Source organism: Pseudophryne corroboree, chromosome 4 (genome assembly GCF_028390025.1).
Source record: "Pseudophryne corroboree isolate aPseCor3 chromosome 4, aPseCor3.hap2, whole genome shotgun sequence".
NCBI lineage: Eukaryota > Metazoa > Chordata > Amphibia > Anura > Myobatrachidae > Pseudophryne > Pseudophryne corroboree.
This window is the reverse complement of record NC_086447.1, coordinates 108,926,737-108,949,574: the sequence shown is the minus strand read 5'-3', so window position 1 is coordinate 108,949,574 and position 22,838 is coordinate 108,926,737. Positions and strand designations below refer to the sequence as shown.

Sequence of the window (22,838 nt, the reverse complement as noted above, 5' to 3'; positions counted from 1 at the left end):
CGCATCTTTTCCTCACCCGCATAGTGGGGTGTCTATACGTATTAAGCATCGTCTCCATTGTTTAATGGACCATGTAATCTATCTGATTGTATGCCCGTGTGGGCTGGTGTATGTTAGCCTAACGCAACGCTGCTTTAGAGAACGAATGGCTAACCACCGGTACTCTATAAGACAGGCGATTGAGACAGGTCAGTCGGATAAACCGGTAGCAAGGCACCGGATGGAGGCTGGACATCAGATTCCAATGCTTCGGTGCCGGATCATTGATTGGATTCCCCCTTCAGTTAGAGGGGGTAATAGGATCCTTGAACTGCACAAATGTGAATCTGAATGGATATTTCTCTAACGTCCTAGTGGATGCTGGGGACTCCGAAAGGACCATGGGGAATAGCGGCTCCGCAGGAGACTGGGCACAAAGTAAAAGCTTTAGGACTAGCTGGTGTGCACTGGCTCCTCCCCCTATGACCCTCCTCCAAGCCTCAGTTAAGATTTTGTGCCCGAACGAGAAGGGTGCAATCTAGGTGGCTCTCCTGAGCTGCTTAGAGTAAAAGTTTAAATAGGTTTTTTTATTTTCAGTGAGACCTGCTGGCAACAGGCTCACTGCATCGAGGGACTAAGGGGAGAAGAAGCGAACTCACCTGCGTGCAGAGTGGATTGGGCTTCTTAGGCTACTGGACATTAGCTCCAGAGGGACGATCACAGGCCCAGCCATGGATGGGTCCCGGAGCCGCGCCGCCGGCCCCCTTACAGAGCCAGAAGAGTTAAGAGGTCCGGAAAATCGGCGGCAGAAGACGTCCTGTCTTCAATAAGGTAGCGCACAGCACCGCAGCTGTGCGCCATTGCTCTCAGCACACTTCACACTCCGGTCACTGAGGGTGCAGGGCGCTGGGGGGGGGGGGGGCGCCCTAGGACGCAATGAAAATACCTTAAATGGCTAAAAATACATCACATATAGCTCCTGGGCTATATGGATGTATTTAACCCCTGCCAGTTTTCCACAAAAAAGCGGGAGAAAGGCCGCCGAAAAAGGGGCGGAGCCTATCTCCTCAGCACACAAGCGCCATTTTTTCCTCACAGCTCCGTTGGAGGAAGGCTCCCTGACTCTCCCCTGCAGTCCTGCACAACAGAAACAGGGTAAAACAAGAGAGGGGAGGCACTAAATTGGCATATTAATATATACAGCAGCTATATTAGGGAAAAACACTTATATAAGGTTATCCCTGTATATATATATAGCGCTCTGGTGTGTGCTGACAAACTCTCCCTCTGTCTCCCCAAAGGGCTAGTGGGGTCCTGTCCTCTATCAGAGCATTCCCTGTGTGTGTGCTGTGTGTCGGTACGCTGTGTCGACATGTATGAGGAGGAAAATGGTGTGGAGGCGGAGCAATTGCCTGTGTTAGTGATGTCACCCCCTAGGGAGTCGACACCTGACTGGATGGTCTTATGGAAAGAATTACGTGATAGTGTCGGCACTTTACAAAAGACTGTTGACGACATGAGACAGCCGGCAAATCAGTTAATACCTGTACAGGCGTCTCAAACACCGTCAGGGGCTATAAAACGCCCGTTACCTCAGGTCGATACAGACACTGACACGGACACTGACTCCAGTGTCGACGGTGAGGAAACAAACGTATTTTCCAGTAGGGCCACACGTTACATGATCACGGCAATGAAGGAGGTTTTGAACATTTCTGATACTACAAGTACCACAAAAAAGGGTATTATGTGGGGTGTGAAAAAACTACCCGTAGTTTTTCCTGAATCAGATGAATTAAATGAGGTGTGTGATGAAGCGTGGGTTTCCCCCGATAAAAAACTGCTAATTTCTAAAAAATTATTGGCATTATACCCTTTCCCACCAGAGGTTAGGGCGCGTTGGGAAACACCCCCTAGCGTAGATAAGGCGCTCACACGCTTATCAAAACAAGTGGCGTTACCGTCCCCTGATACGGCCGCCCTCAAGGAACCAGCTGATAGGAAGCTGGAAAATATCCTTAAAAGTATATACACACATACTGGTATTATACTGCGACCAGCAATCGCCTCAGCCTGGATGTGCAGTGCTGGGGTGGCTTGGTCGGATTCCCTGACTGAAAATATTGATACCCTGGACAGGGACAATATATTATTGACTATAGAGCATTTAAAGGATGCATTTCTATATATGCGAGATGCACAGAGGGATATTTGCACTCTGGCATCAAGAGTAAGTGCGATGTCCATTTCTGCCAGAAGAGGATTATGGACGCGACAGTGGTCAGGGGATGCGGATTCCAAACGGCATATGGAAGTATTGCCGTATAAAGGGGAGGAGTTATTTGGGGTCGGTCTATCGGACCTGGTGGCCACGGCAACGGCTGGAAAATCCACCTTTTTACCCCAAGTCACCTCGCAGCAGAAAAAGATACCGTCTTTTCAGGCTCAGTCCTTTCGTCCCCATAAGGGCAAGCGGGCAAAAGGCCACTCATATCTGCCCCGGGGCAGAGGAAGGGGAAAAAGACTGCAGCAAACAGCCTCTTCCCACGAACAGAAGCCCTCCCCCGCTTCTGCCAAGTCCTCAGCATGACGCTGGGGCCTTACAAGCGGACTCAGGCACGGTGGGGGCCCGTCTCAAGAATTTCAGCGCGCAGTGGGCACACTCGCAAGTGGACCCCTGGATCCTGCAGGTAATATCTCAGGGGTACAAATTGGAATTCGAGACGTCTCCCCCTCGCCGGTTCCTGAAGTCTGCTTTACCAACGTCTCCCCTTGACAGGGAGGCGGTATTGGAAGCCATTCACAAGCTGTATTCCCAGCAGGTGATAATCAAGGTACCCCTCCTACAACAGGGAAAGGGGTATTATTCCACGCTGTTTGTGGTACCGAAGCCGGACGGCTCGGTGAGACCCATTTTAAATCTGAAATCCTTGAACACTTACATAAAAAGGTTCAAGTTCAAGATGGAGTCACTCAGAGCAGTGATAGCGAACCTGGAAGAAGGGGACTATATGGTGTCTTTGGACATCAAGGATGCTTACCTCCATGTCCCAATTTGCCCTTCTCACCAAGGGTACCTCAGGTTTGTGGTACAGAACTGTCACTATCAGTTTCAGACGCTGCCGTTTGGATTGTCCACGGCACCCCGGGTCTTTACCAAGGTAATGGCCGAAATGATGATTCTTCTTCGAAGAAAAGGCGTCTTAATTATCCCTTACTTGGACGATCTCCTGATAAGGGCAAGGTCCAGAGAACAGTTAGAGGTCGGAGTAGCACTATCTCAAGTAGTACTACGACAGCACGGATGGATTCTAAATATTCCAAAATCACAGCTGATTCCGACGACACGTCTGCTGTTCCTAGGGATGATTCTGGACACAGTACAGAAAAAGGTGTTTCTCCCGGAGGAGAAAGCCAAGGAGTTATCCGACCTAGTCAGGAACCTCCTAAGACCAGGCCAAGTATCAGTACATCAATGCACAAGGGTCCTGGGAAAGATGGTGGCTTCTTACGAAGCGATTCCATTCGGCAGATTCCACGCAAGAACTTTTCAGTGGGATCTGCTGGACAAATGGTCCGGATCGCATCTTCAAATGCATCAGCGGATAACCCTGTCTCCAAGGACAAGGGTGTCTCTCCTGTGGTGGTTACAGAGTGCTCATCTCCTAGAGGGCCGCAGATTCGGCATTCAGGATTGGGTCCTGGTGACCACGGATGCCAGCCTGAGAGGCTGGGGAGCAGTCACACAGGGAAGAAATTTCCAGGGCTTGTGGTCAAGCATGGAAACGTCACTTCACATAAATATCCTGGAACTAAGGGCCATTTACAATGCCCTAAGTCAGGCAAGACCTCTGCTTCAGGGTCAGCCGGTGTTGATCCAGTCGGACAACATCACGGCAGTCGCCCACGTAAACAGACAGGGCGGCACAAGAAGCAGGAGGGCAATGATGGAAGTGGCAAGGATTCTTCGCTGGGCGGAGAATCATGTGATAGCACTGTCAGCAGTGTTCATTCCGGGAGTGGACAACTGGGAAGCAGACTTCCTCAGCAGACACGATCTTCACCCGGGGGAGTGGGGACTTCACCCAGAAGTCTTCCACATGATTGTGAACCGTTGGGAAAAACCAAAGGTGGACATGATGGCGTCCCGCCTCAACAAAAAACTGGACAGATATTGCGCCAGGTCAAGGGACCCTCAGGCAATAGCTGTGGACGCTCTGGTAACACCGTGGGTGTACCAGTCAGTGTATGTGTTCCCTCCTCTTCCTCTCATACCAAAAGTACTGAGAATCATAAGAAGGAGAGGAGTAAAGACTATACTGGTGGCTCCGGATTGGCCAAGAAGGACTTGGTACCCGGAAATTCAAGAGATGCTCACGGAAGACCCGTGGCCTCTACCTCTAAGAAAGGACCTGCTCCAGCAGGGACCATGTCTGTTCCAAGACTTACCGCGGCTGCGTTTGACGGCATGGCGGTTGAACGCCGGATCCTGAAGGAAAAAGGCATTCCGGATGAAGTCATCCCTACCCTGATCAAAGCCAGGAAGGATGTAACCATACAACATTATCACCGTATTTGGCGTAAATATGTTGCGTGGTGCGAGGCCAGGAAGGCCCCTACAGAGGAATTTCAACTGGGCCGTTTCCTGCATTTCCTGCAAACAGGACTGTCTATGGGCCTCAAATTAGGGTCCATTAAGGTTCAAATTTCGGCCCTGTCAATATTCTTCCAAAAAGAACTGGCTTCTGTTCCTGAAGTTCAGACGTTTGTCAAGGGAGTACTGCATATACAGCCTCCTTTTGTGCCTCCAGTGGCACCTTGGGATCTCAATGTAGTTTTGGGATTCCTAAAATCACATTGGTTTGAACCACTCACCACTGTGGACTTAAAATATCTCACATGGAAAGTGGTAATGCTGTTAGCCCTGGCTTCAGCCAGGCGTGTCTCAGAATTGGCGGCTTTATCCTATAAAAGCCCTTACCTAATTTTTCATACGGACAGGGCAGAATTGAGGACTCGTCCTCAATTTCTTCCTAAGGTGGTTTCAGCATTTCACTTAAACCAGCCTATTGTGGTGCCTGCGGCTACTAGGACTTGGAGGATTCCAAGTTGCTGGACGTAGTCAGGGCCCTGAAAATATATGTTTCCAGGACGGCTGGAGTCAGAAAATCTGATTCGCTGTTTATCCTGTATGCACCCAGCAAGCTGGGTGCTCCTGCTTCTAAGCAGACGATTGCTCGTTGGATTTGTAGTACAATTCAGCTTGCACATTCTGTGGCAGGCCTGCCACAGCCAAAATCTGTAAAAGCCCATTCCACACGGAAAGTGGGCTCATCTTGGGCGGCTGCCCGAGGGGTCTCGGCTTTACAACTTTGCCGAGCAGCTACTTGGTCAGGGGCAAACACGTTTGCTAAATTCTACAAATTTGATACCCTGGCTGAGGATGACCTGGAGTTCTCTCATTCGGTGCTGCAGAGTCATCCGCACTCTCCCGCCCGTTTGGGAGCTTTGGTATAATTCCCATGGTCCTTTCGGAGTCCCCAGCATCCACTAGGACGTTAGAGAAAATAAGAATTTACTTACCGATAATTCTATTTCTCATAGTCCGTAGTGGATGCTGGGCGCCCATCCCAAGTGCGGATTGTCTGCATTACTTGTACATAGTTATTGTTACAAAAATCGGGTTATTGTTGTTGTGAGCCATCTTTTCAGAGGCTCCTTCTGTTATCATGCTGTTAACTGGGTTCAGATCACAAGTTGTACGGTGTGATTGGTGTGGCTGGTATGAGTCTTACCCGGGATTCAAAATCCTTCCTTATTGTGTACGCTCGTCCGGGCACAGTATCCTAACTGAGGCTTGGAGGAGGGTCATAGGGGGAGGAGCCAGTGCACACCAGCTAGTCCTAAAGCTTTTACTTTGTGCCCAGTCTCCTGCGGAGCCGCTATTCCCCATGGTCCTTTCGGAGTCCCCAGCATCCACTACGGACTATGAGAAATAGAATTATCGGTAAGTAAATTCTTATTTTCGGTTGGATACAATTGCCCCTAGGGGCTTGAATGAGCAAATCAATCTGAAGAATTTTTTACTTTAACTGTTCTGGCGTTTCTTTAGTGAAAAAAATAATAACTTTTGCATTTTTTCATAATGGTTACTTACTATTATGTTATGCTTAATGGTATATGGTGATACTTTATGAGCTCCACCACAATATATATTCATAATATATATTTTTAATTATATGTTGTTTGTATGTTTTGTCTTATATGTATTATTAATGTGGTTTTTGATATATAGACTATTGAGCTTCGCTGGCTGCCCTTTTGGTTGCTCTTAAATGCCTCCACATGTTTTCTGCCGCTTGTTGTACCTATTTGTGCCATGGGTGGCGCTGTGGGTATTATTTTAACTCAGCTGCGCTGACCCAGTGGCTTTAATATTGTTATGATATAGTTATCTGTACCTTGATGAGCTATGTGTGGGATGCACTATATACATTTGTTGCTAAAGAGGGTATTGCGGCTTGGGAGATGTATACATGTGGTTTTTGTGCACTCTGTGGATAGCTCTTACAATATGATTCGGATGGTACGTGGTATAGTGTGTGTCCGGCCTTGATGTGCGTGTCACGCCGGGTGCTGGACCCCACGCTGGAATGGAGCATGTTCTGGTGGCATTTAAGCACTTAAAAGGCAGGCAGTGATGGGGTATGACACTTCCGCTGTAAATAACTCTGCTACTTTGGATTTCTTATGGGCATATAATGATGGAAAGCTTGAGAAAGGTCCGGATGGACCGAAACGTTGCTGCTATTTTCACTGCCATTCATCTAAAAAAGCCTTGCATTTCTGTGTTGTGAGTATTGGATTAAAAATACCTTAAAGCTTGCAGAAGTTTGGAGAGTGCCCATGTTTGGACTATATATATATATATATATATACATACATATAAATATATATATATATATATATGTGGTTATCTTGAGGAATTGTGTACTTGCAACTGGCTTTGTGCTTCCTAGCAACTGGATTTGGAATAATGTAACTGCACTTCCTTCCTTTACAATAAATCCCAAGTAATCCTAGCTTAGTAGCAGTATAAGGCCTTCACAAAAGTTTCTACCGTTAGATCGTAGACATGACTTCCATAGATCATTGCTAATATATAACAGAGGATGTTTTGAGAACGGAGAACGGATTCAGGGAAGCTTCTGAGAAACAGTAATTTGTGCTCCAGGAAGATGAGGGTTTAAGGAAATATGCTGCACTTTGAACAATTGATTTGAAACACCAGGACCTCTACTGTCCTCATCAAACAGAAGGGGCCCGCTTTACTTTGTGTTATTAACTTGAAATAGAAACACTTGGGTTTGTTATTCTTCAGTTCTTGACATGGGTGTCGTAATGGAAGTCTTCAGCCAGACCACCCCGAGGCAGACACATTTCCTGATTAACTCCATCCTAAGCTTTATCTGCTGACCTAACGTCACAGAGCCATTGCTTCCCCGACCGCCTGTCGCGTTTCTCTCTTTTAACTTCTCACACATCCCAGCAGCAGAGGCGAGATGTCATCATTATTCACAGGCAGGCAAATCTGCTCCTAATCCTTCTGTTAAGACAACTGTATCATGAGAGGTTTAAATTGGGGGCTCTCGAATGGAGGTGGCGAACGTGTAAAAAGAGCCAGGTCGCTGAGCTGTGGTACTAACATAAGTCCACTGCTCTGGAATCGAGCATCTGACGAGAGCTGGGAAATGTGCACTGTCATCCGCACCCTGACAGAAGCAAATAAACACGTTCACATTGACAGGGGGGCTGCCTAGCAGACAGAGCAAAGGCTCCCCCTCCTCACTGTAGCTGAGCTGATCTCAGGAAGATATTTATTTTACTTACCGTAGTGATTAATGCTGTTTATGAGCCGTACGCCGACCTGTGCGTGGTTATTGGTCATCAGCACGATGTCAAAGAGTTGTTCACTATCTGGGTAAAGGAGCCGCAGCTGCTTGTTAACCTCTTCTACCGCCTGTACACGTGAGAGACAAACATATATGGTAAATATAAGTACACACAAGGTAAACGTCTCTTTGATGATTAATATCTGTTGTTACGCTATATGGGTAGTCAATTGCAGAGTACAACTTCTCTAATTATGTATGCAAGCTCAGAATCTGTTCTAATCTGTTTTTAGACTACGGGGTCAAACTAATTAGGTGCAAGTTGCCTTGTGAAAGCCGTTCTCACAGCAAATTCGCACTGTGAATTGAATTTGCAATCCAATTCCAAACTCGCACTGCTTTTTCAGAGGAAATTCATGTTTTTTTTGTGTGAGAAGGTAGGGAAAATCTTTACTTCGAGGTATAAATTTCGGTACTAGCTTCAGAACCCCTTGCCAACCCCGCCTAATGACTAATTAAGCTTTTGGAAGTTTTCAATTAGCTTAATTGGGCCATTAGTTACACATCATTTTTGAGGTAAAAAAAAAAATGGCCTCAAATTACACCAAAATCTAATTTTCCATTTAGTTTATGCACCTCAAATGTAATAAAATTATTTATTGCAACAAAAAATAATTGCATTTGATCATTTTTTTTACATTATTTTTATTTAGCAGAAAAGCACCTTTATTCTAGTTTTTCTTTGCATTTTTCGATTCATTCCTTTGCAATTAAATGAAAATCTTAAGCTTTCTAAATAAATTTTTTAAATGCACAAAGCAGCCATTTGACACCTTTTACAAGTGACTAATACTTTCCTTATGCCCACTAACAGCCTATGGTGGTCATTCCGAGCTGTTCGCTCGTTGACGATTTTCGCTATGCTGCGATTTATTGCTAAATGCGCATGGTACACAGCGCGCATGCGCTTAGTTATTTAACTAAAAACTTAGCAGTTTTGCTGTTGATCCTGCGGCGCTTTTCAGTCGCACTGCTGATCGGTGAGTGACTGACAGGAAAGGGGCGTTTCTGGGAGCTAACAGAGCGTTTTCCGGGAGTGTGCTAAAAAACGCAGGCGTGTCAGGGAAAAACGCGGGAGTGGCTGGGGAAACGGGGGAGTGGCTGGCCGAACGCAAGGCGTTTGTGACGTCAAACCAGGAACTAAACGGACCGAGCTGATCACAATCTAGGAGTAGGTCTGGAGCTACTCAGAAACTGCAAGAAAATATTTAGTAGCAGTTCTGCTAATCTTTCGTTCGCTATTCTGCTAAGCTAAGATACACTCCCAGTAGGCGGCGGCTTAGCGTTTGCAATGCTGCTAAAAGCAGCTAGCGAGCGAACAACTCGGAATGAGGGCCTATATATGATTCTGCTAACAAAGGGGCAGATGTATTAACCTGGAGAAGGCATAAGGAAGTGATAAACCAGTGATATGTGCAAGGTGATAAAGGCACCAGCCAATCAGATCCTAACTGTTAATTTACATATTGGAGCTGATTGGCTGGTGCCTTTATCACCTTGCACATATCACTGGTTTATCACTTCCTTATGCCTTCTCCAGGTTACTACATCTGCCCCAATGGGCCTTATTCAGGTTGGGTCACATGTCCCGGAATATTGTCCCAGTGTGCACATGCAGGGCCCGCACTGAGCATGCAGGGAGATGCGATCGCATCTCAGTAATGCGAACGCCTCTGCCTGATTGACAGGCAGAGATGTTCGTGGGGCGGTCGAAGGCGGCGACGCAGCATTGCAGAAGGGTGTTGTCAAAACTGTGGGCGGTTCAGGGCCATTTTGGGGCAGCCGTGTGACTTTACACGCGGCTGCTGCAATGGAAAACATGCCCGATCAGCGCCTGCCTTCGCAGACAGGCTGCGCAAACAGGGGGCTTCACTTATTTTGCAGGCCCAGCGATGAGCTCACAACTGAACTGCGATCACATTGTGGTGGCCATTAGCATGCTGGGTGCTCTTGCTAAATTAGCATAACCGCATCTGATGCTGTCTAAGGCCCAAGGTCACTTTTTGGGGGGTCCAGGAAGGTGTCCCCACTTTTTCATACACTACTTCCAAATCACATTTTATAAAGAATTCACACCCCCACGCCGCAAGTAGCGCGAATAGGCATTTCTATTTTGATATGCAAATTCTTGTGTGAACGCATTCGTACGAAGTCTGTGAGTTTTAGGAAACAAACTCGCATTTGCAGACTCGCACCTAATTGTATCCCTCCCTTTATGTGTGGAGAACTGCACAGTGCAACTTCTCTTATTCTGTGTGCAATGCTCAGAATCTGTTCTCTGCATGTGTGGAGAACTGCAGAGTGCAACTTCTCTAATTCTGTGTGCAATGCTCAGAATCTGTTCTAACTGCATAGTGCAACTTCTCTAATTCTATATGCAATGCTCAGAATCTTTTCTCTGCATGTGTGGACAACTGCAGAGTGCAACTTCTCTAATTCTATATGCAATGCTCAGAATCTGTTCTCTGTATGTGTGGACAACTGCTTAGTGCAACTTCTCTAATTCTATATGCAATGCTCAGAATCTGTTCTCTGTATGTGTGGACAACTGCTTAGTGCAACTTCTCTAATTCTATATGCAATGCTCAGAATCTGTTCTCTGCATGTGTGGAGAACTGCAGAGTGCAACTTCTCTAATTCTATATGCAATGCTCAGAATCTGTTCTCTGTATGTGTGGACAACTGCAGAGTGCAACTTCTCTAATTCTATATGCAATGCTCAGAATCTGTTCTCTGTATGTATGGACAACAGCAGAGTGCAACTTCTCGAATTCTATATGCAATGCTCAGAATCTGTTCTCTGTATGTGTGGAGAACTGCAGAGTGCAGCTTCTCTAATTCTATATGCAATGCTCAGAATCTGTTCTCTGCATGTGTGGAGAACTGCAGAGTGCAGCTTCTCTAATTCTATATGCAATGCTCAGAATCTGTTCTCTGCATGTGTGGACAGCTGCTTAGTGCAACTTCTCTTATTATGTATGCAATGCTCAGAATCTGTTCTCTGTATGTGTGGAGAACTGCAGAGTGCAGCTTCTCTAATTCTATATGCAATGCTCAGAATCTGTTCTCTGTATGTGTGGAGAACTGCAGAGTGCAGCTTCTCTAATTCTATATGCAATGCTCAGAATCTGTTCTCTGCATGTGTGGACAACTGCAGGGTGCAGCTTCTCTAATTCTATATGCAATGCTCAGAATCTGTTTTCTGTATGTGTGGAGAACTGCAGAGTGCAACTTCTCTAATTCTATATGCAATGCTCAGAATCTGTTCTCTGTATGTGTGGAGAACTGCAGAGTGCAGCTTCTCTAATTCTATATGCAATGCTCAGAATCTGTTTTCTGTATGTGTGGAGAACTGCAGAGTGCAACTTCTCTAATTCTATATGCAATGCTCAGAATCTGTTCTCTGTATGTGTGGAGAACTGCAGAGTGCAGCTTCTCTAATTCTATATGCAATGCTCAGAATCTGTTTTCTGTATGTGTGGAGAACTGCAGAGTGCAACTTCTCTAATTCTATATGCAATGCTCAGAATCTGTTCTCTGTATGTGTGGAGAACTGCAGAGTGCAACTTCTCTAATTCTATATGCAATGCTCAGAATCTGTTCTCTGTATGTGTGGACAACTGCAGAGTGCAACTTCTCTAATTCTATATGCAATGCTCAGAATCTTTTCTCTGTATGTGTGGACAACTGCAGAGTGCAACTTCTCTAATTCTATATGCAATGCTCAGAATCTGTTCTCTGTATGTGTGGAGAACTGCAGAGTGCAAGTTCTCTTATTCTATATGCAATACTCAGAATCTGTTCTAACTGCAGAGTGCAACTTCTCTAATTCTATATGCAATGCTCAGAATCTGTTCTCTGCATGTGTGGAGAACTGCAGAGTGCAACTTCTCTAATTCTATATGCAATGCTCAGAATCTGTTCTCTGTATGTGTGGAGAACTGCAGAGTGCAACTTCTCTAATTCTATATGCAATGCTCAGAATCTGTTCTCTGTATGTGTGGAGAACTGCAGAGTGCAACTTCTCTAATTCTATATGCAATGCTCAGAATCTGTTCTCTGTATGTGTGGACAACTGCAGAGTGCAACTTCTCTAATTCTATATGCAATGCTCAGAATCTGTTCTCTGTATGTGTGGACAACTGCAGAGTGCAACTTCTCTAATTCTATATGCAATGCTCAGAATCTGTTCTCTGTATGTGTGGAGAACTGCAGAGTGCAAGTTCTCTTATTCTATATGCAATACTCAGAATCTGTTCTAACTGCAGAGTGCAACTTCTCTAATTCTATATGCAATGCTCAGAATCTGTTCTCTGCATGTGTGGAGAACTGCAGAGTGCAACTTCTCTAATTCTATATGCAATGCTCAGAATCTGTTCTCTGCATGTGTGGAGAACTGCAGAGTGCAACTTCTCTAATTCTATATGCAATGCTCAGAATCTGTTCTCTGCATGTGTGGAGAACTGCAGAGTGCAACTTCTCTAATTCTATATGCAATGCTCAGAATCTGTTCTCTGTATGTGTGGACAACTGCAGAGTGCAACTTCTCTAATTCTATATGCAATGCTCAGAATCTGTTCTCTGCATGTGTGGAGAACTGCAGAGTGCAACTTCTCTAATTCTATATGCAATGCTCAGAATCTGTTCTCTGTATGTGTGGACAACTGCAGAGTGCAGCTTCTCTAATTCTATATGCAATGCTCAGAATCTGTTCTCTGCATGTGTGGAGAACTGCAGAGTGCAAGTTCTCTAATTCTATATGCAATGCTCAGAATCTGTTCTCTGCATGTGTGGAGAACTGCAGAGTGCAACTTCTCTAATTCTATATGCAATGCTCAGAATCTGTTCTCTGCATGTGTGGAGAACTGCAGAGTGCAACTTCTCTAATTCTATATGCAATGCTCAGAATCTGTTCTCTGCATGTGTGGAGAACTGCAGAGTGCAACTTCTCTAATTCTATATGCAATGCTCAGAATCTGTTCTCTGCATGTGTGGAGAACTGCAGAGTGCAACTTCTCTAATTCTATATGCAATGCTCAGAATCTGTTCTCTGTATGTGTGGACAACTGCAGAGTGCAACTTCTCTAATTCTATATGCAATGCTCAGAATCTGTTCTCTGCATGTGTGGAGAACTGCAGAGTGCAACTTCTCTAATTCTATATGCAATGCTCAGAATCTGTTCTCTGTATGTGTGGACAACTGCAGAGTGCAACTTCTCTAATTCTATATGCAATGCTCAGAATCTGTTCTCTGCATGTGTGGAGAACTGCAGGGTGCAGCTTCTCTAATTCTATATGCAATGCTCAGAATCTGTTCTCTGCATGTGTGGACAACTGCTTAGTGCAGCTTCTCTAATTCTATATGCAATGCTCAGAATCTGTTCTCTGTATGTGTGGACAACTGCAGAGTGCAGCTTCTCTAATTCTATATGCAATGCTCAGAATCTGTTCTCTGTATGTGTGGACAACTGCAGGGTGCAAGTTCTCTAATTCTATATGCAATGCTCAGAATCTGTTCTCTGCATGTGTGGACAACTGCAGAGTGCAACTTCTCTAATTCTGTGTGCAATGCTCAGAATCTGTTCTCTGTATGTGTGGAGAACTGCAGAGTGCAGCTTCTCTAATTCTATATGCAATGCTCAGAATCTGTTCTCTGTATGTGTGGACAACTGCAGAGTGCAACTTCTCTAATTCTATATGCAATGCTCAGAATCTTTTCTCTGCATGTGTGGACAACTGCTTAGTGCAGCTTCTCTAATTCTATATGCAATGCTCAGAATCTGTTCTCTGTATGTGTGGAGAACTGCAGGGTGCAACTTCTCTAATTCTATATGCAATGCTCAGAATCTGTTCTTTGTATGTGTGGAGAACTGCAGGGTGCAACTTCTCTAATTCTATATGCAATGCTCAGAATCTGTTCTCTGCATGTGTGGACAACTGCAGAGTGCAACTTCTCTAATTCTATATGCAATGCTCAGAATCTGTTCTTTGTATGTGTGGAGAACTGCAGGGTGCAACTTCTCTAATTCTATATGCAATGCTCAGAATCTGTTCTCTGCATGTGTGGACAACTGCAGAGTGCAACTTCTCTAATTCTATATGCAATGCTCAGAATCTTTTCTCTGTATGTGTGGAGAACTGCAGAGTGCAACTTCTCTAATTCTGTGTGCAATGCTCAGAATCTTTTCTCTGTATGTGTGGACAACTGCAGAGTGCAGCTTCTCTAATTCTATATGCAATGCTCAGAATCTGTTCTCTGCATGTGTGGACAACTGCAGAGTGCAACTTCTCTAATTCTATATGCAATGCTCAGAATCTGTTCTCTGTATGTGTGGAGAACTGCAGAGTGCAACTTCTCTAATTCTATATGCAATGCTCAGAATCTGTTCTCTGTATGTGTGGAGAACTGCAGAGTGCAACTTCTCTAATTCTATATGCAATGCTCAGAATCTGTTCTCTGTATGTGTGGACAGCTGCTTAGTGCAACTTCTCTTATTATGTATGCAATGCTCAGAATCTGTTCTCTGTATGTGTGGACAACTGCAGAGTGCAACTTCTCTAATTCTATATGCAATGCTCAGAATCTGTTCTCTGTATGTGTGGACAACTGCAGAGTGCAACTTCTCTAATTCTATATGCAATGCTCAGAATCTGTTCTCTGCATGTGTGGACAACTGCAGAGTGCAACTTCTCTAATTCTATATGCAATGCTCAGAATCTGTTCTCTGCATGTGTGGAGAACTGCAGAGTGCAACTTCTCTAATTCTATATGCAATGCTCAGAATCTGTTCTCTGTATGTGTGGAGAACTGCAGAGTGCAACTTCTCTAATTCTATATGCAATGCTCAGAATCTGTTCTCTGTATGTGTGGACAACTGCAGAGTGCAACTTCTCTAATTCTATATGCAATGCTCAGAATCTGTTCTCTGCATGTGTGGAGAACTGCAGAGTGCAACTTCTCTAATTCTATATGCAATGCTCAGAATCTGTTCTCTGCATGTGTGGAGAACTGCAGAGTGCAACTTCTCTAATTCTATATGCAATGCTCAGAATCTGTTCTCTGTATGTGTGGACAACTGCAGAGTGCAACTTCTCTAATTCTATATGCAATGCTCAGAATCTGTTCTCTGCATGTGTGGAGAACTGCAGAGTGCAACTTCTCTAATTCTATATGCAATGCTCAGAATCTGTTCTCTGTATGTGTGGACAACTGCAGAGTGCAGCTTCTCTAATTCTATATGCAATGCTCAGAATCTGTTCTCTGCATGTGTGGAGAACTGCAGAGTGCAAGTTCTCTAATTCTATATGCAATGCTCAGAATCTGTTCTCTGCATGTGTGGAGAACTGCAGAGTGCAACTTCTCTAATTCTATATGCAATGCTCAGAATCTGTTCTCTGCATGTGTGGAGAACTGCAGAGTGCAACTTCTCTAATTCTATATGCAATGCTCAGAATCTGTTCTCTGCATGTGTGGAGAACTGCAGAGTGCAACTTCTCTAATTCTATATGCAATGCTCAGAATCTGTTCTCTGCATGTGTGGAGAACTGCAGAGTGCAACTTCTCTAATTCTATATGCAATGCTCAGAATCTGTTCTCTGTATGTGTGGACAACTGCAGAGTGCAACTTCTCTAATTCTATATGCAATGCTCAGAATCTGTTCTCTGCATGTGTGGAGAACTGCAGAGTGCAACTTCTCTAATTCTATATGCAATGCTCAGAATCTGTTCTCTGTATGTGTGGACAACTGCAGAGTGCAGCTTCTCTAATTCTATATGCAATGCTCAGAATCTGTTCTCTGCATGTGTGGACAACTGCTTAGTGCAGCTTCTCTAATTCTATATGCAATGCTCAGAATCTGTTCTCTGTATGTGTGGACAACTGCAGAGTGCAGCTTCTCTAATTCTATATGCAATGCTCAGAATCTGTTCTCTGTATGTGTGGACAACTGCAGGGTGCAAGTTCTCTAATTCTATATGCAATGCTCAGAATCTGTTCTCTGCATGTGTGGACAACTGCAGAGTGCAACTTCTCTAATTCTGTGTGCAATGCTCAGAATCTGTTCTCTGTATGTGTGGAGAACTGCAGAGTGCAGCTTCTCTAATTCTATATGCAATGCTCAGAATCTGTTCTCTGTATGTGTGGACAACTGCAGAGTGCAACTTCTCTAATTCTATATGCAATGCTCAGAATCTTTTCTCTGCATGTGTGGACAACTGCTTAGTGCAGCTTCTCTAATTCTATATGCAATGCTCAGAATCTGTTCTCTGTATGTGTGGAGAACTGCAGGGTGCAACTTCTCTAATTCTATATGCAATGCTCAGAATCTGTTCTTTGTATGTGTGGAGAACTGCAGGGTGCAACTTCTCTAATTCTATATGCAATGCTCAGAATCTGTTCTCTGCATGTGTGGACAACTGCAGAGTGCAACTTCTCTAATTCTATATGCAATGCTCAGAATCTGTTCTTTGTATGTGTGGAGAACTGCAGGGTGCAACTTCTCTAATTCTATATGCAATGCTCAGAATCTGTTCTCTGCATGTGTGGACAACTGCAGAGTGCAACTTCTCTAATTCTATATGCAATGCTCAGAATCTTTTCTCTGTATGTGTGGAGAACTGCAGAGTGCAACTTCTCTAATTCTGTGTGCAATGCTCAGAATCTTTTCTCTGTATGTGTGGACAACTGCAGAGTGCAGCTTCTCTAATTCTATATGCAATGCTCAGAATCTGTTCTCTGCATGTGTGGACAACTGCAGAGTGCAACTTCTCTAATTCTATATGCAATGCTCAGAATCTGTTCTCTGTATGTGTGGAGAACTGCAGAGTGCAACTTCTCTAATTCTATATGCAATGCTCAGAATCTGTTCTCTGTATGTGTGGAGAACTGCAGAGTGCAACTTCTCTAATTCTATATGCAATGCTCAGAATCTGTTCTCTGTATGTGTGGACAACTGCAGAGTGCAACTTCTCTAATTCTATATGCAATGCTCAGAATCTGTTCTCTGCATGTGTGGACAACTGCAGAGTGCAACTTCTCTAATTCTGTGTGCAATGCTCAGAATCTGTTCTCTGCATGTGTGGACAACTGCAGAGTGCAACTTCTCTAATTCTATATGCAATGCTCAGAATCTGTTCTCTGTATGTGTGGAGAACTGCAGAGTGCAGCTTCTCTAATTCTATATGCAATGCTCAGAATCTGTTCTCTGTATGTGTGGAGAACTGCAGAGTGCAACTTCTCTAATTCTATATGCAATGCTCAGAATCTGTTCTCTGTATGTGTGGACAACTGCAGAGTGCAACTTCTCTAATTCTATATGCAATGCTCAGAATCTGTTCTTTGTATGTGTGGAGAACTGCAGGGTGCAACTTCTCTAATTCTATATGCAATGCTCAGAATCTGTTCTCTGCATGTGTGGACAACTGCAGAGTGCAACTTCTCTAATTCTATATGCAATGCTCAGAATCTGTTCTCTGCATGTGTGGACAACTGCAGAGTGCAACTTCTCTAATTCTATATGCAATGCTCAGAATCTGTTCTCTGCATGTGTGGACAACTGCAGAGTGCAACTTCTCTAATTCTATATGCAATGCTCAGAATCTTTTCTCTGTATGTGTGGAGAACTGCAGAGTGCAACTTCTCTAATTCTGTGTGCAATGCTCAGAATCTTTTCTCTGTATGTGTGGACAACTGCAGAGTGCAGCTTCTCTAATTCTATATGCAATGCTCAGAATCTGTTCTCTGCATGTGTGGACAACTGCAGAGTGCAACTTCTCTAATTCTATATGCAATGCTCAGAATCTGTTCTCTGTATGTGTGGAGAACTGCAGAGTGCAACTTCTCTAATTCTATATGCAATGCTCAGAATCTGTTCTCTGTATGTGTGGAGAACTGCAGAGTGCAACTTCTCTAATTCTATATGCAATGCTCAGAATCTGTTCTCTGTATGTGTGGACAACTGCAGAGTGCAACTTCTCTAATTCTATATGCAATGCTCAGAATCTGTTCTCTGCATGTGTGGACAACTGCAGAGTGCAACTTCTCTAATTCTGTGTGCAATGCTCAGAATCTGTTCTCTGCATGTGTGGACAACTGCAGAGTGCAACTTCTCTAATTCTATATGCAATGCTCAGAATCTGTTCTCTGTATGTGTGGAGAACTGCAGAGTGCAGCTTCTCTAATTCTATATGCAATGCTCAGAATCTGTTCTCTGTATGTGTGGACAACTGCAGAGTGCAACTTCTTGAATTCTATATGCAATGCTCAGAATCTGTTCTCTGCATGTGTGGAGAACTGCAGAGTGCAAGTTCTCTAATTCTATATGCAATGCTCAGAATCTGTTCTCTGTATGTGTGGAGAACTGCAGAGTGCAAGTTCTCTAATTCTATATGCAATGCTCAGAATCTGTTCTCTGTATGTGTGGACAACTGCAGAGTGCAACTTCTCTAATTCTATATGCAATGCTCAGAATCTGTTCTCTGCATGTGTGGACAACTGCAGAGTGCAACTTCTCTAATTCTGTGTGCAATGCTCAGAATCTGTTCTCTGCATGTGTGGACAACTGCAGAGTGCAGCTTCTCTAATTCTATATGCAATGCTCAGAATCTTTTCTCTGTATGTGTGGACAACTGCAGAGTGCAACTTCTTGAATTCTATATGCAATGCTCAGAATCTGTTCTCTGCATGTGTGGAGAACTGCAGAGTGCAACTTCTCTAATTCTATATGCAATGCTCAGAATCTGTTCTCTGTATGTGTGGAGAACTGCAGAGTGCAAGTTCTCTAATTCTATATGCAATGCTCAGAATCTGTTCTCTGTATGTGTGGACAACTGCAGGGTGCAAGTTCTCTAATTCTATATGCAATGCTCAGAATCTGTTCTCTGTATGTGTGGACAACTGCAGGGTGCAGCTTCTCTTATTATGTATGCAATGCTCAGAATCTGTTCTCTGCATGTGTGGACAACTGCTTAGTGCAATTTCTCTTATTATGTATGCAATGCTCAGAATTTGTTCTCTGCATGTGTGAACAACTGTAGAGTGCAACTTCTCTAATTCTATATGCAATGCTCAGAATCTGTTTTCTGCATGTGTGGACAGCTGCTTAGTGCAACTTCTCTTATTATGTATGCTATGCTCAGAATCTGTTCTCTGCATGTGTGGAGAACTGCAGAGTGCAGCTTCTCTAATTCTATATGCAATGCTCAGAATCTGTTCTCTGTATGTGTGGAGAACTGCAGAGTGCAAGTTCTCTAATTCTATATGCAATGCTCAGAATCTGTTCTCTGTATGTGTGGACAACTGCAGGGTGCAGCTTCTCTTATTATGTATGCAATGCTCAGAATCTGTTCTCTGCATGTGTGGACAACTGCTTAGTGCAATTTCTCTTATTATGTATGCAATGCTCAGAATTTGTTCTCTGCATGTGTGAACAACTGTAGAGTGCAACTTCTCTAATTCTATATGCAATGCTCAGAATCTGTTTTCTGCATGTGTGGACAGCTGCTTAGTGCAACTTCTCTTATTATGTATGCTATGCTCAGAATCTGTTCTCTGCATGTGTGGAGAACTGCAGAGTGCAGCTTCTCTAATTCTATATGCAATGCTCAGAATCTGTTCTCTGCATGTGTGGAGAACTGCAGAGTACAACTTCTCTAATTCTATATGCAATGCTCAGAATCTGTTCTCTGCATGTGTGGAGAACTGCAGAGTGCAGCCTCTCTAATTCTATATGCAATGCTCAGAATCTTTTCTCTGTATGTGTGGACAACTGCAGAGTGCAACTTCTCGAATTCTATATGCAATGCTCAGAATCTGTTCTCTGCATGTGTGGAGAACTGCAGAGTGCAACTTCTCTAATTCTATATGCAATGCTCAGAATCTTTTCTCTGTATGTGTGGACAACTGCAGAGTGCAACTTCTCTAATTCTATATGCAATGCTCAGAATCTGTTCTCTGTATGTGTGGAGAACTGCAGAGTGCAACTTCTCTAATTCTATATGCAATGCTCAGAATCTGTTCTCTGTATGTGTGGACAACTGCAGGGTGCAGCTTCTCTAATTCTGTATGCAATGCTCAGAATCTGTTCTCTGCATGTGTGGACAACTGCAGAGTGCAACTTCTCTAATTCTATATGCAATGCTCAGAATCTTTTCTCTGTATGTGTGGACAACTGCAGAGTGCAACTTCTCTAATTCTATATGCAATGCTCAGAATCTGTTCTCTGTATGTGTGGAGAACTGCAGAGTGCAAGTTCTCTAATTCTATATGCAATGCTCAGAATCTGTTCTCTGTATGTGTGGACAACAGCAGGGTGCAGCTTCTCTTATTATGTATGCAATGCTCAGAATCTGTTCGCTGCATGTGTGGACAACTGCTTAGTGCAATTTCTCTTATTATGTATGCAATGCTCAGAATTTGTTCTCTGCATGTGTGGAGAACAGCAGAGTGCAGCTTCTCTAATTCTATATGCAATGCTCAGAATCTGTTTTCTGCATGTGTGGACAGCTGCTTAGTGCAACTTCTCTTATTATGTATGCAATGCTCAGAATCTGTTCTCTGCATGTGTGGAGAACAGCAGAGTGCAGCTTCTCTAATTCTATATGCAATGCTCAGAATCTGTTCTCTGCATGTGTGGAGAACTGCAGAGTGCAACTTCTCTAATTCTATATGCAATGCTCAGAATCTGTTCTCTGCATGTGTGGAGAACTGCAGAGTGCAGCTTCTCTAATTCTATATGCAATACTCAGAATCTGTTCTCTGCATGTGTGGAGAACTGCAGAGTGCAGCTTCTCTAATTCTATATGCAATGCTCAGAATCTGTTCTCTGCATGTGTGGAGAACTGCAGAGTGCAACTTCTCTAATTCTATATGCAATGCTCAGAATCTGTTCGCTGCATGTGTGGAGAACTGCAGGGTGCAGCTTCTCTAATTCTGTGTGCTCTGCATGTGTGGACAACTGCAGAGTGCAACTTCTCTAATTCTATATGCAATGCTCAGAATCTGTTTTCTGCATGTGTGGACAGCTGCTTAGTGCAACTTCTCTTATTATGTATGCAATGCTCAGAATCTGTTCTCTGCATGTGTGGAGAACAGCAGAGTGCAGCTTCTCTAATTCTATATGCAATGCTCAGAATCTGTTCTCTGCATGTGTGGAGAACTGCAGAGTGCAACTTCTCTAATTCTATATGCAATGCTCAGAATCTGTTCTCTGCATGTGTGGAGAACTGCAGAGTGCAACTTCTCTAATTCTATATGCAATGCTCAGAATCTTTTCTCTGTATGTGTGGACAACTGCAGAGTGCAACTTCTCGAATTCTATATGCAATGCTCAGAATCTGTTCTCTGCATGTGAGGAGAACTGCAGAGTGCAACTTCTCTAATTCTATATGCAATGCTTAGAATCTGTTTTCTGCATGTGTGGACAGCTGCTTAGTGCAACTTCTCTTATTATGTATGCAATGCTCAGAATCTGTTCTCTGTATGTGTGGACAACTGCAGAGTGCAGCTTCTCTAATTCTATATGCAATGCTCAGAATCTGTTCTCTGTATGTGTGGAGAACTGCAGAGTGCAACTTCTCTAATTCTATATGCAATCCTCAGAATCTGTTCTCTGCATGTGTGGAGAACTGCAGAGTGCAGCTTCTCTAATTCTATATGCAATGCTCAGAATCTGTTCTCTGCATGTGTGGACAACTGCAGAGTGCAACTTCTCTAATTCTATATGCAATGCTCAGAATCTGTTCTCTGCATGTGTGGAGAACTGCAGAGTGCAGCTTCTCTAATTCTGTATGCAATGCTCAGAATCTTTTCTCTGTATGTGTGGACAACTGCAGAGTGCAACTTCTTGAATTCTATATGCAATGCTCAGAATCTGTTCTCTGCATGTGTGGACAGCTGCTTAGTGCAACTTCTCTTATTATGTATGCAATGCTCAGAATCTGTTCTCTGCATGTGTGGAGAACTGCAGAGTGCAACTTCTCTAATTCTATATGCAATGCTCAGAATCTGTTCTCTGCATGTGTGGAGAACTGCAGAGTGCAACTTCTCTAATTCTATATGCAATGCTCAGAATCTTTTCTCTGTATGTGTGGACAACTGCAGAGTGCAACTTCTCTAATTCTATATGCAATGCTCAGAATCTGTTCTCTGTATGTGTGGAGAACTGCAGAGTGCAAGTTCTCTAATTCTATATGCAATGCTCAGAATCTGTTCTCTGTATGTGTGGACAACAGCAGGGTGCAGCTTCTCTTATTATGTATGCAATGCTCAGAATCTGTCCTCTGCATGTGTGGACAACTGCTTAGTGCAATTTCTCTTATTATGTATGCAATGCTCAGAATTTGTTCTCTGCATGTGTGGAGAACAGCAGAGTGCAGCTTCTCTAATTCTATATGCAATGCTCAGAATCTGTTTTCTGCATGTGTGGACAGCTGCTTAGTGCAACTTCTCTTATTATGTATGCAATGCTCAGAATCTGTTCTCTGCATGTGTGGAGAACAGCAGAGTGCAGCTTCTCTAATTCTGTGTGCAATGCTCAGAATCTGTTCTCTGTATGTGTGGACAACTGCAGAGTGCAACTTCTCTAATTCTATATGCAATGCTCAGAATCTGTTTTCTGCATGTGTGGACAGCTGCTTAGTGCAACTTCTCTTATTATGTATGCAATGCTCAGAATCTGTTCTCTGCATGTGTGGAGAACAGCAGAGTGCAGCTTCTCTAAGTCTATATGCAATGCTCAGAATCTGTTCTCTGCATGTGTGGAGAACTGCAGAGTGCAACTTCTCTAATTCTATATGCAATGCTCAGAATCTGTTCTCTGCATGTGTGGAGAACTGCAGAGTGCAGCTTCTCTAATTCTATATGCAATGCTCAGAATCTTTTCTCTGTATGTGTGGACAACTGCAGAGTG

General features: G+C 43.8%; 1 protein-coding gene across 1 annotated transcript in view; it reads right to left on the bottom strand.

The window, feature by feature from the left end:
* NT5C1B (5'-nucleotidase, cytosolic IB) overlaps positions 1-22,838 on the bottom strand; it is a 108,728-nt gene that overhangs the window by 24,445 nt on the left and 61,445 nt on the right. The window contains exon 3 of the mRNA XM_063915339.1: positions 7,870-7,999. Within this exon, the coding sequence (XP_063771409.1) occupies positions 7,870-7,999 (130 nt within the window). The remainder of the gene's footprint in view (positions 1-7,869; positions 8,000-22,838) is intronic.